The sequence below is a fragment of the Dermacentor albipictus genome, chromosome 1 (assembly GCF_038994185.2).
Source record: "Dermacentor albipictus isolate Rhodes 1998 colony chromosome 1, USDA_Dalb.pri_finalv2, whole genome shotgun sequence".
Lineage (NCBI taxonomy): Eukaryota > Metazoa > Arthropoda > Arachnida > Ixodida > Ixodidae > Dermacentor > Dermacentor albipictus.
The window spans coordinates 396,632,587-396,648,279 of record NC_091821.1 but is presented as its reverse complement, the minus strand read 5'-3'; the positions used below and the strand labels follow the sequence as shown (position 1 = coordinate 396,648,279).

The 15,693-nt window shown below is 45.0% G+C and overlaps 2 protein-coding genes across 11 annotated transcripts in view; both read right to left on the bottom strand.

Annotated features, from left to right (window-relative positions):
* The window catches only part of LOC139054671 (zinc finger protein 609-like), a 71,663-nt gene that overhangs the window by 35,370 nt on the left and 20,600 nt on the right, over positions 1 to 15,693 (bottom strand). The window contains exons 1-2 of one of the 10 annotated variants that reach the window (XM_070532075.1): positions 8,379 to 8,823; positions 1,317 to 1,440 (exon numbers count right to left, since the gene is read on the bottom strand). The exons of 7 other annotated variants lie outside the window; for them this stretch is intronic. The gene's annotated coding sequence lies outside the window, so the exon portion shown is untranslated. Of the gene's footprint in view, positions 1 to 1,316; positions 1,441 to 7,731; positions 7,874 to 8,378; positions 8,824 to 15,693 lie in introns of those variants that run through there. 2 more of the 10 variants (XM_070532070.1, XM_070532076.1) reach the window with 2 other exon arrangements.
* LOC139054176 (dynein light chain LC6, flagellar outer arm-like) lies at positions 8,820 to 9,140 on the bottom strand. The gene has a single exon (XM_070530823.1). The coding sequence runs from the start codon at positions 9,138 to 9,140 to the stop codon at positions 8,820 to 8,822; it is 321 nt and encodes a 106-aa protein (XP_070386924.1).

Genomic DNA, 15,693 nt, shown 5'->3' with positions numbered 1-15,693 from the left:
CCTAGATATTCCTGCACAAACTTTAGAGGCTGACTAACAACCATGAATTCTAGTTCCCTTGCCAGGTTATTGAACATTATTAATATGCATATAATATATTATATAATATATAAAAAGTATAGTACCTCTCGACTAATAAAAGACAATTACACATTTAAAGGGCCCCTCACCACGCCCCATAGCAAATTTTGGTTATTCGCTGAAAGTTCTTACATGTCCTCTAGGGAGCATTCTGCCACAAAAATTTTTAAAATTGGCTCATTAATAGCCGAGATAGAAATATTTCAGTGCCACGAACCCACGATTTCAGGAGGCAAGCTCCACTGCACAGCGAGACACTCTTTCCGCTCGCCCTGTCTAGCCTCCGCGCACGAAATTCCTTCCCGGCGTTCTCCCACACCGGACCTCGAGGACCGCGTGACACATACGTCATGGGTCTCGCCTTTTTTTTTTTTATTTCCCTCGCTCTCTTGCGGCATGGCGCACTTCCGCTGACAGTGTCGCATGCGAGCTGTCACGATTATCTTGTTTCACACCTGACTAACGTATACCTGACTAACAGTATGTCTGTGCTGCACGAATACTGAGGCAGACACAAGCGGATCACAGGGCATGATCGCAAGCTGAGCATGGCAGAAAATGACAGCTTTGGTGCCTGCGTGCGGCTGCAAGACATAGGAACAAGCAGACGAAACGGAAATCTTTCTTGCTGCAGTGCGAAAACAAAAACATGCAGATATTCTGTTTGAGTTTTATTATTTCTTTAAGTTTTAATTCGTCTATTCTAGCACATATTACACAAATAACAGATGTCTTGAATAATTCTCGAAGTCACGTGTCACCACGAGCAACGTCACAGCACGAACACGTGTACGTCATCCTCCGGCTTGGAGCGAGGCGGCCCCGAGGAGAAGAGAAAATAGCGTTCGGTTTGAAATTTCAGATCTTTCTGCGGCTCGCAGCTCGATGTAATACTTTGCAGATACAATCGTTATCACGCATTGCATGCTCTGCACTTGTCAGCTCAACATGGCCAGCCCTGGTGAGAGGCCCTTTAAGCTGACAGCCCCAGAAATCCAGATTGTTTGCTAGGACTCTTGCACTCCCAGTTTTCCTTGGTATATTGCTTTGAATGATGATAGTTATAAATTAATTCCAAGAAACCGTACTAGGAATCATGACAAAACACCTTGCTCTTTCTTGACTTCAAATAAAAATGAAAAGTATAATAATAATAATAACAGAAAGGAAACTAACGACAGTCATGCAAACAGTAGCAGACTTATTCTGCTGTCTGTACATTATTTAATGCTTACTTTTAAGAAAATGGAAACTTGACAGCATCTCCCCACTAGTGGCCAGTTCCATGAAGCTCCGTTTATATGGTGGTTAACCAAAACAAGTGTTTCTGAGAAGTCACACCAGCAAGACTCTTGAAAACTGTATCACACAAAAAAATAAAATTGTGCAATAGCCACTTTAGGTATTTCGCGTGAGTTTACATTGAGCATGCAAGCAAGAAACCAAGCAATATAGTAAGCATACATTATTTTGCATAAGGGAACAATGTTAAAAATGCATAACTTGAAACACCTATAGGCTCATTTATAAGCCTAAGCAGAGCTGACCCATACGCAAAGGGCTGCAAATTTCCCAATGACAAGATGTTCGTCATGGCTGAACACACAACATTTGTCTAGTTTGCAGCAACCTTTCTGTAAATCTTTAGCGATGTGCCATGTTGGTGTGAAAAAAACTTGTCAGTGGTACAAAAGTATAAAGTGTACCATGTGTTGTTGATAGCCCAAAGCACATATATATTTTTTTTTTTCTGAAATAACACAATCAGTCTCCTTGCAACACATTGCCAGTTTCTAAAGGACATCTGCAAATGTCACCTGCACATATCAGAGAGGATTGAATTGCATCATAAAAACCCACCACTGACATATATACACAGGAATGCTGTCTTTTAAACGAACACACCACGATTGCTTAGCAAAATGCTTTAAGTCACATTACGCACTTTGGAATTTGCCAAAACTGGAGTCCTTAGTTTATCAGATATTGTTAGGTTAGCAGGAATGCAAGTATGTTAAGATACATGTTACTTTCTATCCATCCAGAAAGGTTTTTATAATTATTCAAAAGGTTAGATCTTCAAAGAATTTTAGAACGGCTGCAACAAAGTAAAAAAAAAAGAGTGCCTCGTTGAAAACATATACTGCCAAAGCAACCCACAATGGTCAATATGAAATGCCATACCTTCGATTTACCTTGTATACTTGATACCACTTTAACAAGCACAAAGCTTCTTATGGATTGCAACTACCCCAAAAAAGTGAGCAGAGGTTAGACCATCCAATTAACTCAAGCTACTCTGAAGAGACTGACAGAAATTTAAACTGGTACAATGGCAAAGGGGCTGCTCAAAGTCTCTTTGCAGTTGCAGCGGTTGCATCTGGGGGAGTCGACCAGTCCAATGAGGAAGGAGTGCAAATTTGTGAAAGCTATCCTCAGTCATCAATTGAAACAAAGAATAGCATCACACTGGGAGAGGACTGATGGTAATCGCCGCAGCAGTGAGCTATCAAGCACGAACAAACAACGGTTTAACTTCCAAGTCTTCTAAAGGGCCAGGGTGAGGTTGTGAGCAATTTGGCAAAATTCCTTAGCAGTGTCCATTCTCGATAAATGGACGAGCATGGACTGTGTGTTATCACTGGATCGGACTACATCTGCAATATAGTTGCTGAAAATGCAGCAATGACCACGCAGCCACTGCAAAATCATATCGGATCCTTTTTCGACAGAGTACATTTTTGCTGTGTTTGAAATCAGATGCTCATAATTATCATGACGCAGTTTTATTTGCAGGCTTTAAAGGGTGGCTTCAGAAATTACAGACCACAGCTCATTTTTTAGTGGTTCCTGTTCAACATACTTAACAGCAGCAAGAAGGATGACAAGTTCTGATCCTGTGGACGTTGTCATATGCTATATTCAAAATCTGGCCCGAGTGCAGACGGGACAAAACGACAGAAGCTGTGGAATGGGTAAAGTCAGCGATCTGTCCGTGTAAATACTGACATGATCCACATACACTTATTGTAAAAGCTAGAAAGTAAGCTGCTTTGGAACAGTTGACATCTGGACCTTCTTTGTAATGCCTGGTATTTGGAGATGCACTTGAGGCTTCTGTGTGCACAAGGGAGAGATCGTTCAGCAGGAGCTAGGCTATTTGGAAAGGGCAGCCGATCAGCACGATAGCCTTTGAAAACACAATACAGCTCACTGAAACAGAAAAACAATCCTTGGACACTGATAGCAACAAGAACTTGCGCTGGGGTACCAAAGAATCAATATATGTCAAGTTCAAGTGGCCGCAAGGGTGCCAAAAAACATAATGGAGAGCAGTAATCTGTTTACTAGCGCATATTTTTTACATTCTACAATTCCATCTGTTCCAAGTTTTACAGTGAAGATGTTAAAGGGAGCTCCGCAGCTATTACCATACGGTGAAGGCCAGTGTGATTGATATCGACCAGCAACACAATCTGCGGCAGAGTTACAAATTTCTGCTTTAAACATAATTATCAATGATTGTAAAACAAAAGTTCTTTCGCGCATACATAACTTGAACAGACAACTTCTTTGCTGTTTTTTTTTCCCCTGGCAATCCGTAATTTTTGTTTCTCATGTTGCATTTTACTAGCATCTCGTTGGAAGTCAGCTAGAAGCTTGTATGGCTACTGCAGTGAAAACCAGCACAATCAGCAATGCAGCCTGTGTGGGATCACTGAAGCTGCCGTACGAGTATGGCCAGGACATCGGTGAGGAATCAACACTACGAACAGCTAGCAAACAGATCCCTAGTAATTCGAACTTGCTTATACAGCTTCACCATCTTTGATCAGTTGCTTAGATTGGCATTTCTTCTATTACGAAGTAAGAAAAAAAAAGGTAAAAAAAAGCATTAATTGCTAAAAACCTGGAATCCACTTTTTATAGCATAATTAATCAAAATAATTAAATTCTACAGTTTTACGAGCCAAAACCACAATATGATTATGAGGCACTTCGTAGCGGAGAACTCCGGATTAACTTAGGCCACCTGGGGTTCTTTCACGTGCACCCAATGGACAGTACATAGGTGTTTTTGCATTTTGCCCCCATAGAAACGTGGCAAATTTGATCACAAAAATTCCATTATTCCACATCACAAAAAAATTCCACATATAAACAACTTACTTTTACAATGCAACATCTGAAAGCAATGCAAAAGATTTCAGGGTAAGTTTTTGCTTAGTCTAATACAATGCATACATTATAGCAAACCTTTGCCCAAGACTGATGGAAGAATTTATTGCTGCATCATGTACGATATAGCGTGCAGCTGCAGGCATTTGCTGCCATATCGTAATGTTTTTACAAGCTATGCCACCTTTTGGCCACCATTATTCTGCTGCACACGCTTAAACCTTTTGGCCATGGAGGCATCAATTGACATGAAGAAAGAAAAGGCTGCAATAAAATCCAAGAAATGAAACAAATAGGAAGAATTACTCGTTACTTGTTATTACTTGTTACTTTTACCACCTGTGCTCTGCTGTATCAAGTTTATGTCACATGTTAATTTTTCTACAATATGTCCCCCCCCTGCAATAATGCCCTTGTGGCGCTGCAGGTACTTGTATAAATAAATAAATAAATTATACTTTCAATGCAAAGCTCAGTTGTGATGCAGTTAAGAGAAGGTGGGGTCAAATGTGGCAAAGAATGCTGTGTTGTAACAAAAAAGAAATCAAGAAAAGCAAAACTAGCAGATATGTTAGGCCCATTTAATGATGTGCGAATTTTAACTTACTTGCTCACTGGCTGTAAGAGCAAGAGTGCTTTCACATAGTTTTTTTCCATATGTTTTCACTAGCATTTCTTACAACTGTTGCACAGATTTTTGCTGTATTTAGCTCTAAAAAAACATTCAGGACAGTCATTTGTTAATTTTTTTAAACAATTCCATAGCACATTCAGGCGCAATGATCAATAATCAGTAACGACAAAGATGACTCAGTGAACTGAGAGCAGAACCTATTCTTTTGATTAAAGAGAAGCTGAAGACCCTTTCAAGCAACTCCGCTCACATGTGATGCATTCAGCAGGCAGTGCGATGACAAACAGGAGGTTTCAGCATCCACGACTGGCTTCTTTCATTTTAGCTTTATATATTTTTCGATATTACAAATACTAACCTTACACCTAATGGAAATGCAAACCAGCTTTGCATTTCTGCAACATTAATCAGAAGACCTTTATGGGTTTTTAAAATTACATATAATCTGTGTGTCAACAACTTTTCTTTAGCCATGGTATTGCCGTTTGATGCAATAACTAATTTTGCTGTAAAATATAAAACTAAATTATTTTTATCGTGTTTGTGGAAACTTTTATATACTAAATATGTAAAGAAAAAATCTGTACTCAACTAAATTCAGGGCTCAAAGGATTGGAGCTACACAAATGCAAGCACGTTAGGAGATCCCACTCAGAAACCTTAGTCATAACCCAGAGAATCAGTGACAAATATTTTTACTCCTTCACACTACTTTAAGCTGTAAGAAACTACAATGCATCTTTTATATTACAGTGAAGTTGACATTTTTTTTTACTATTACAATATAGTCCACAAATTGTATTCAGTTTATATGGCTGCAAAGTATATGTGTATTATTTGGCGTGATTTTATGATATATGAAAACTGAAGACCATGTATTATATTAAGAAAACTAGTTTATTCTGCCATTTCTGGTTCTGCTTGCAAGCTACCTATTTAGAAGCGTCATCTGAACTGAGGCAAACAATGCAGCCACGATTTCAGATACGCCAAATGCAAATGTTATTACGCATCTTTTTCAGAAACAGCATCTGGAGCGAAGTATAATGAATCAAAATAGAACACAATGGCATGTGTACAACGAGCAGCAGAAAAAAAAAAAAAAAGATCCTGTTGCTACTTTCTTTTAAACGCTGAAGATAAAATCTGCATCATATGTGAAATCCTAATCGTGCAGTTCCTCGCATCCTTCTCGGGCATCCATGCCCTACTTTTTATTAACGATCCAGTTCATTTTACATTGTTCAAATCAGGTGTAGAGTGGATAATGTCAGAGATATAACAGCAGTGCAGCAAAATGTGAGCCAATGACGAACAGTGAAGTGAATGCAAAATCAAATATATTTCTATAAAATATGGCTGCTGCTTCATATGAAACTGAACTTGGCCTCTTTCTATTTTTCCTTCTTAGTTTTCCATAGCAGCCAGAAAGGGTTCTACTCAAACACAAATGTGGAATTAAAAAGAACGGTAGCAGTTCCCACCTAACTTTAATAAAATATGGAGTGCAAATGCAGCCTCCATACACAGTTTCCAAGGTGAGCTGCTGCCTTAGTGGCAAGAGAATGTGAACTACCAATCCAGCTGGTTATTAATTTACATTGCGCAAGCTGTTTGTACCACTCTCTCAAATGCAACCCTGCACCATTTACAGCAGTCATTCTTGATGAGCATTTGTGTACTTCACATGAGCTCCCGGGCCAAAAGCCCAAAATGACACCTAGCCCCAAATGATGAGCATTCACAAGACTTCCATCCTAAGCTGTCCACCACTCTACTTTCTGATATCACTGCACTTGGGCAAATTTATTTTAAAAGCACCATTTCACCACATCAGAATTCATCTTTACATTCTTAATATTGTGTCTTTAATGCCTCCTCTATGGCAGATTGTCATAGGGGTGTCTGCACAACTTAGAAATTTCTATTTGATTCAAGATAATTTCTTTGCTAAATTCACAGAGCATTTATCACGTTTTCACTTGTCACGTTCACTTTTCATGTGATATGAAGATTTCTCAGGATTTTTTTTGTTTTTAGACTTCGGAAATTATCTTTTTAAATCCCATCTGCTTCCTTGCCAACTCCTTATAATAGTGTGTATGAGCCACATTTGCAGGAAACCAACTGCACATTTACGGGAAACCCACCAACAACCAACTTCAGCTTTCTCATGGTTCCTTCTCTCGCGCAAGTGCGGGTAAGTAAACATTGCAGCAATATGAAGTTGCAAGTCAGTAACAGACACGCAAAACCTGCTTCGAGGAGAGGGAACTCTTACAACGCAGAACGCCGCTTCAAATTTCGCAATGTTTTGCCCCAGGACTGGCTACAATTAATATTCTTAGGCAGAATATTGCTAGAAAATAATAGCTTGAACAATATCATTAGCATATACCGCCGAGCACCTTGAATTTCTTTTTTTTTTTCGTACCTCATATGCTCTGCAAAGAAAATGGGAGAGGAAAAAAATTTGAAGAAAAAAAAAAATGGGGACTAAGCTTGGCGACCTAATCGCACAAAGGAAACCAACACTTGTCCGAAACACCGCGGGCCTGCGCTAGACCCCGACGAAGAAAGCATACACTGCTGCACCGTCGGTGAAAAACGAGGAGGCGAAGAAACCAAAAGTAAACACTCGGAGGAAATGCTCGGGGCGAGTTAAAACGGATCCAAACTGCCTGCCGCTCAGAGGCCACCACTGCGACGGCGACCCCCACCGAGGAACACAAGCGAGCGCGCAACGAGGCGGAGATGAGCGTGCCGTTCGTATCGCTTCACAGCCGTTTTCGCAAGACGCGGCCGCAGCAATTAAATGACGAGAATGGTATACACACCAGCCGATGAGGAGCTAACCGAAAGACGTTAACGCATCGGATTTCTTCGTTTTCTCCTCCCTTCGGTCAAAGAACACACTGCGGGTGACGGGCGGTAGCCGACGGCCCATTCGGAAGACGATCAAGCGTGAAAGCAAACAAAACAAAAACATCGAAAACTTTGAAGGGCCTTGGCTCGCTGGCACCGGCGCGGCAGCGCGGAGCAAGAGATCAAACCAAATTTGACGCACGCACTCGCAGTAGCGTCTGCACGGGTTCGTGCCAGACTCGGCAGCGATGCTTCACGAAGCGTCCGCAAAGTCGGGCGCTGGACCGCAAAATGGTACTCGTGCTTGACAAAGACACCGCAGTGTACGGGACAAAGAGGAGAATTAAACTTTTTGGACGACCACCGCGGAGTTCACGAGACATGCCGAGTTGTTTCCAGGGGGTAGCGATAATGCCGCGGTATTTTTAATTGGCCTTAATGCGAAATCGAGTCAAGGGAGAAAGTAAAATAAATACAAAGCAGGCCCGTGGTAAGAGAAAAGGCTTGACAGACAGCTCTCCCTCGGCGGGGAATCGAACATCTCTGAGCACCTCGACTGAAAACACTCCTCTAGGTGAGATCGCTAGGCAGCCAGAACCCTTAAAAGCGCAGTACTCACGCAAGCACTAGCGGCGTTTGCAACAAAAGCACCCAAGCCAACGCATCCTGAAGAGTCGTTTTTTTTTTCAGCAGCCAGAACACACAACAAAACGATCTTGGCCCGCCATTTTGAACGGCAACGTCGGCGATCGCAGGTCCGCCTGACGTCGGAATGCCCAAGCTCTCATTTGGAAAAAAGTAGTCTGCGGGATACCTGCGTCATGGGGAGCCGACCCGCTGACAACATTTAACGCGTCATACGCGCCAATCAAAGCTGAACTATGCAGACAGAAGTAAATGACAAGGGAGGCTGTGCGCTGAAAACAGTTGGGTTTCTATTTCTCCGCAATTTTTGCTGCTTCTGCGAGTCCGGATCAATGCATGCAGTCCCCAGCTGCTCCAGGAGAGCGCTCGGCGGATTGCCATGTACAGTACGTCAGCGGTGGAGAAGCCAATGCCATTACTTGAACTTGAAGACGCCGACGGCCACCCCGGCTATGGAAACAAAGCCTCCGCGGTTCATCTCGCAGGTTCCCGTGATGCCAAAGTCCTTGCCCACGACGCAGAACCACGTGGGGCCGTATTTGGTCTCAAAGGCGGTCTTGATGGTGGTGGCGATGTCGGCCCAGTCCTTCGAATCCTTCATGGCTTTGGAGGCCACGTCACGGAGTTCGTTGATCATATCCTGGGGCAGGTCCCCGTAGTGGACCTCGACGTCCATGGCGGGATCCTTGGTGTCCATGCCAGCCGGCGGGGGTGCGTTAGCGGTCGCCGCAGCCATTGCAGCTCAGAGGTCGTGGCGGGGGCAGAGCTCGTTCCAAGCCCGGTCCCGAACGCTTCCACGGGCAGCGGTCCACAGCAAGCGCAGCTCGTGGCCGGTGACAACGAGCTCGCGTGGCGAATGGGCGCCCGACGCGCGGACCAGCGCGTTTTCGCAGTGGACACTTTGTCCTCGTCTCGCCCATGTCGACTACACGAGCGTGCCTTTGGTCGCGTAATTTCGCTCGCACATGCATGGTCGTTAGGACTCCACCGATTCCTGCGCGGGTACTTGGACTCATGTTCCCGCTGCATTAAAAAAAAAGAAAAGAAAAACACTTCTAGCGCTCACCGCATACGTATATACATATCTGACAATCTGTAACATTGAATCCGCATCACCGACACTGTGGCTTTTCTTCCTTTATCTTCACGAGACCCTCTCCAGCTACAGATCTACCATGCATGTATCGACGCCACTGGTGGTCTACACCAGCTCCAAAGCGCGTGAATCTTACTGAACACATTAACAGCACAAATAAATAATAAATAAGACATTCTCTCACACTCTATCTTGCATATGGAGAGAGAGAGAATATACTTGAAGGAAGTGCAGAGAATGGGCCAGCATACTCTGATCTGCTGCCCTGCAGTGGGGAAGCACAAAAGGGGCAGCAGAAAGGATTACAGATGATGAGAGCGAAGGAAAAGTGCACATACATCACTTCGATTGCCGTGACCCAATTTACTGAATATCCCTGCGATCGCTATCTGCGTTCTCTAATTTAGCACTTTATAAAAACATAAAGCACCATCCAAATAACCTAGCGATATGCATCCGGAGTTGCACCACAGAAAACGCTCTTTGACGCTAATTGTGCAACGGTATGTGCCCGAACGCCACTGCCATTCAAGATTTCTTGAGATTGACGCTGGTAATCCCGTACAGTGCACGCAGAGATAAGTGTCGCAGTGTTTTAGAGCCGCTGGCATACGTGTAATGCATGACCTTACCATTCAATCACTCATCGTTTAAATACCGCTCTCATGGCCACTCGTCTTCAGATATTTCTTTCTTGCATTTCTCTACGCTTTTCGTACCTGCTCCGTCACTCACAACAGCTGCCTTCTAGGCAGCACGTACGCGTACTCGGGTTCTACGCTTCCTTGTTTACCTCCTGGCATACAGGCGACGGTATGCGTAGCCGTTTTCACACACGTGCACCTAAATCGCCAAGGCGCGGTGTGATATCGGTTGACAACGTTGTTGTTGCTGGAAAATTGACGCGATTGAACGAAGACGCACACACGACTGATATCGCTCTATTTTCTTCTTTCATTTTCTCTCTCGCTCTCTGTCTTTCAGACTATGAAATGTAACCTAAAACCGAAATACGCACTCGTGAGCTCGCGAACGTCAGCTCAAAGCTTATGGAAACACAATTTCGTTGCTTCAAGAGCCACGCCTAACCCTTCGTTCTAAAATAATCGCCAGTGCTGGAGAGTCAAAACTGCGTTCACAAGTGGCGAACGAAGTACGAACGTTAACCGGCAAAACCGTCATCCGAGGGCGGCGCACACCATAGTAACGGTGCCGTAGCATAGAGAAAGAAAAAACAAAGTTGGCCATAGTGCAGACTCTTGGCTCTGGCTAGCGGTCATTTTAATTAGGCCTAAGAGGTCCATAAAAAAAGTGAGAAGCGGCTCTGGCGCCTTGTCGCCGCGAAAGAGAAAATAATGAGGAAGTAAAAAAAGAAGACGAACGAAAGAAGGTCCGCGTGGTAGCAGTGGCGGCGATCAATATCAACGTGCTGCAGCAAAAGACAAGAAGAGGGAAGAGGGAGTATCTGGAAGAGAGAGAGAGAGCTAGAGGCTTTCATCGTGCGGTGAACACTCCAAGCACCTTCATGCTGGAGAAATGCCAAGACTTTCGAGAGACCGCGGTCTTCCATTGAAGTATTGAGAATGCCGACGAGTTGAGTGAAAGTGCGCGAGCCTCTGACCGCCAGTGACGCTTCACAATAGGTTAGGAAACCGACAATAATGTGTGGTCCGATCCGACGCATAGAGCACTATAGCGCGGCGCAGTGTATCTGACGGCCGGCCAGGCCGACGCCCGTCTTGACGATACAGCGTAATTTCTTCTTTACTCTGCAATGCACAACCACCTACCGCAGTCAGAAAAGTCAACCGAAGTGCACCTATTCGACGAGTGGAAAACGAAGCGATATTTTTCAGTCAGACCCGCCGTTATATGACGCGAGTGGGAGGTTATCATCCGCCATAGGTTTGCGCGACAACTGCTAATCATTAAACATTTTTATTCAATTTCCAGCAACCCGGTTTTTGATGGGCAGGACCTATTTGAGCACCCTTTACGACTGAAACTGTAGCTAGCTTAGTAGACACAGCGGTAGCAGACGACGCCGACTGCGTCACTCCACCGCGAGACAGCGCGCCTGCTGGCACCCTAGCTCCGCTCTCTTCCGAAGCCTTTTCTATCTTTATTCTCTTCTCCTTTTTATACACGCTCTCTCTTTGGCTCTCTCCCTATTTCTTTATGTTATTCTTTCTGCTCCTTCATGACCGTGTTTTTTTTTTTTTTACCTTGCTCGTTTTTTTAACTCGTTGCAGCTTTCGCTTTCTTTCCCTGTCCGGAGCGGTCGTTCGTTTATCGAGCTTCCTCGCCCCCCTTCCCTTCCGCCCGCTTCCGTGGCTGTGTCCTCCGTGGAGCCCCATCGCTGAACTGGGCCTGCAGATTTATTTCTCGGGGTTCGAAGCGCATAGCTCTGTTTCAATCCCTGGTGTCTATCGACGGCGGCTGCTCTGCGCTCATGTATCGATGACGCGTCCTTATATCCAACTGAACCAGAAAAAATAAATAAATAAAAAGTAAAATACAAAAAAGGACGACAGAAATTGGCAATGCAATCTTCTTAACATATTTCCTAGTTTTCGTTTTGCTTTAACTTCAGCAGACGAGATGAGCACATATCATTAATAGTAAGTGGTTGTTACTATAACGAATTAACTATTCTAATGAATAGATATGAAGGAAATTGCTGTTGGTTCGAGCGACCAACACCACTGAACGACGGACAGCAGTCGAGGAGGGATTAACAGGACACGGCGATAAGATAGCTGAAGGAGCCGGTAGAGAATGAGATATGACCGTTCAGATTGGATATACAAGGTTCGTGACTATCGCGCACATATGTTCCCGTGTTTGGCACCACATATTTTTGTTTGCTGAATCGACCACGCACGCCGACAAGGAAGTCTGCATGCATATCGGCGTTATCAACGCTACAGCTTCTCACTGCTATGTTCGCGCGCAGACGAACTAAGGCCGCACCTTGTCTGGCCTTTCGTCCACGTAATGCGAAAAACCGCCCCCTCACACTGCATCAACATTACGTATGTAGTGCGAATCGAAAAACGGCAAAGCCGGGACGGATATAATTGGAACCTAGCGTTAGGTGACAGAAATAGCGTCGTCCACCGAGTGCGCTTACTACATCACCCGTTCGCCTCCGAAAGCGTCAAGAGTGATGAAAAGGGCAGAACTGCAACATCCGGTTTCTCCGATTTCACAACATGTATTTACGGAATATCGTGCCCTGCTAAGAAATGATAAATTAATGAAACTGAAAAGTGGATGAAAAAGACAACTGGCTGCAGTTTGGATACGAACCCACGTCTTCGCATTACGCCTGCGACGCTCCGATTACCCATGCTCTTACCAAGTGTCGGCCAGTTTAATTTTTCATCTATTTTCATTTCCATGGCGGGCGACCTGTCGCTTTCAATGGGATGCACCTGCTGCTCATAGAGCGAACATGTGCGCTGGCGCAAAGTCCACAAAGAATAGCGAAAACAGCCTCCTTACATAGCAACTCCAGATGACATTTGTCACATATTTTTCCTAATGCACAGTTTTGTTTCTGTGCGTATTCTTCCTCGTTTTTTTTTTTTGCAATTGCAAAGAACATCAAAAGCTTTTTCTTCCTCCTTTCTGTTACGCGGCTTTCTCCCGCTGCATGTGTTTCCATATCGAACGTACGTTTTATTAGAAACAAGCTCCATTCACTCAGCCAGTCCGGAACGCTCGCCCAATGAACTTGCTTGTCCTCTTTACTTCTGATCTGGAATTGCGACACTGCGCGGTTTGTTATCCCTTATTCGACAGGTCGTCACCGAGAGCCGCAACACGACTCACCACGTTTCAGTCTACGTATTTGCTCTCTTTCGCAACGCTGTCATCGAGGAAAGGAAGGTGCGAGATGTTCCGATGTTGTAAACCTAGGTCGTGCTACAGTATACATAGTCGGCCACCTGTTTGTGTATACCATAACATCGACACGTCGACCTGAGCCGTGTCATTCACCGCTCGCGCGAGAAAAAAAAAGAAATGAAAAGGAAAGGAAAGAAAGCCCGTTCAGTTAGAAAGCTCGTAGACAACTCGCCAGAGAAGGCTTCTCTTCTCCTGAGAGCGTGTAATAGCCTGTCGAGAGCGCGTGCTGAGGAAAAAACCAGTTTCTGCTACTCCGCCGGCGCGCCGCAATCGCGAAAGAAAAGGAGGCCTCCATCACTTGCCTCGCCGTCAACGTGTTTCGCCCCCCCCTCTCCTCTCCCCGCCCGAGTTCGTTTTAGCCTGCGAGCACTCAAGCACTCGCGCAAAAACACTGTGTACAAGCAGACCACAAACACACACGCACGGACGCGTTCTCTACGCGGATGGACACATCCTCCTTTCGACCGCTTCCCCTCTCCCCTCCTTTTTTTTGATTCCTTCCGTTCTCTTATATTCTTTCTTTGCTTGAGTGGTTCCACCACGTTCCACTACAAACACGGAGGCGCACGCCTCTGCAGGAGATCGAGGTTGTGTACACAGCGCAAGAAACACCCCTTTGATCGAGCCTTTCGCGACGACCACGTGACCACGTTTCGTGGCGAAAGACATTTCTGCGCGTCGTGTTTTGCAAGTGCGCTCGGGGGCCCTCGAAGTAGCGGAGGGCAAGCGCGCGCGCGACTTGGCTGCCGCGTTTGATCGACGAGTGAAACGAGTACGAACGTTGACGCGCCGTCGAGAGGACCAAAATGAGCGAGAGAAAGACTGGGGAAGGGCTCCTGGACACGTGTTTCACGGCGTGCGTGTTGTATGCACGGGAAGGAGGACGACGCGAGAGGTGCGTGGGAAACCAAAAGTTCAGCGATGACGCGGGTGGCAGTTGCGATGGGATTCACAGCACGTATACGCACTGCCGGCTGCATATGTGATCGTCATTAAACAGGCGCTTGCTGTCGAGAATGCTCTGACGCACAAACCAGAGGTAACCGAGAGAAAATAATGAAATGCAATATTAAAAAAGGTGCGCAAATAATAGGGAACGCGATTGATTGATTTGCGGGGTTTAACGCCTCAGAGCGAAACTCGGGCTCCAGATTAATTCTGGCTCCCTGCGGTTATTTAACGCACATTTAAATCTATGTTCACGAGCGTTTTTTACGTTTCGTCTCCATCGAAATGCGACCACCGCATCGGGGAATCGAACCCTACAGCCTCGTGCTCAGAGCCTCTACGGCGGGTAATGGCTCCAGACGATCACACACACATTCCAGAAGTCAGCCCGAACACCAGCGTTTGAGGAATAAAAGAGGCGTACGAAGAGCGTCACTGAGCAGATCAGGAAAATTTCATTTCACCGCATGTTAGTGTGCATTTGCGTGTTGAGGATCAGTTTTCGCGTCAACGGAAAAAGAGAGCCAGTAGCTTCACTTTTGGCTCACGAACTCGTTACCGTACGTATTCAGTCCCCCATATAATAAAGACTTCTGTTAACGGTGCACAGAAGAGTTATAGTCGCCCTTCCATTTAACGGCTGTTCCCTTTTTGTCAACTACTGCCTCAAGACTACACTCGAAGGCGACCATTTGGAAGCTATATATATGTACCGTAAATAGACTACAATGTATATTAACAAATTTAATGCAAGTTAACCGCCGCTGCTGTCAGCAGGCAGACTGACCGGACTATAATTTCATACTCTTAAAAAAAGGTTGCGCCCTTTGGGGCTTATCTTGTCACGCAACGATAATCGTCCTCTATCTCGAGCGCCTTTCCTTTCTTTAACGCTGCGCGCGAGGTACTGCGCAGGGTCACGAACGGCATGCGCGTTATCAGCGTGACGAATACACTCTTAAAACGGCTGCACCCTTTGGGGTGTATATTTGTCCCACAACAATAATCGTCATCTGCCCTGCTTGCGTTTCCTTTCTTGAAAACTCGGCGCTCGCTACTTTCCTGCCGAGAATGCTGCGTCACACTGATAAGGCGCATGCCGTTCGTGACTGGGAAGTACCGGGCTCGCAGCGTTAAAGGAAGGAAACGCGGGCAAGACAGATGACGATTATTGTTGTGGGACAAGATACGCCCCAAAGGGTGTAACTTTTTCTAAGAGTGCACACTTAAAAAAAATTGCACCCTTTGGGGCTTATCTTGTCCCGTAACGATAATCGTCATTTGTTTTGCTTACGTTTCCTACCTCGAAAACTCTTGCGCTCAATGCTGCGTC

Coding starts and splice junctions, on each gene's coding strand:
- LOC139054176 (XM_070530823.1), bottom strand. CDS start 9,140: ATGGCTGCGGCGACCGCTAACGCACCCCCGCCGGCTGGCATGGACACC.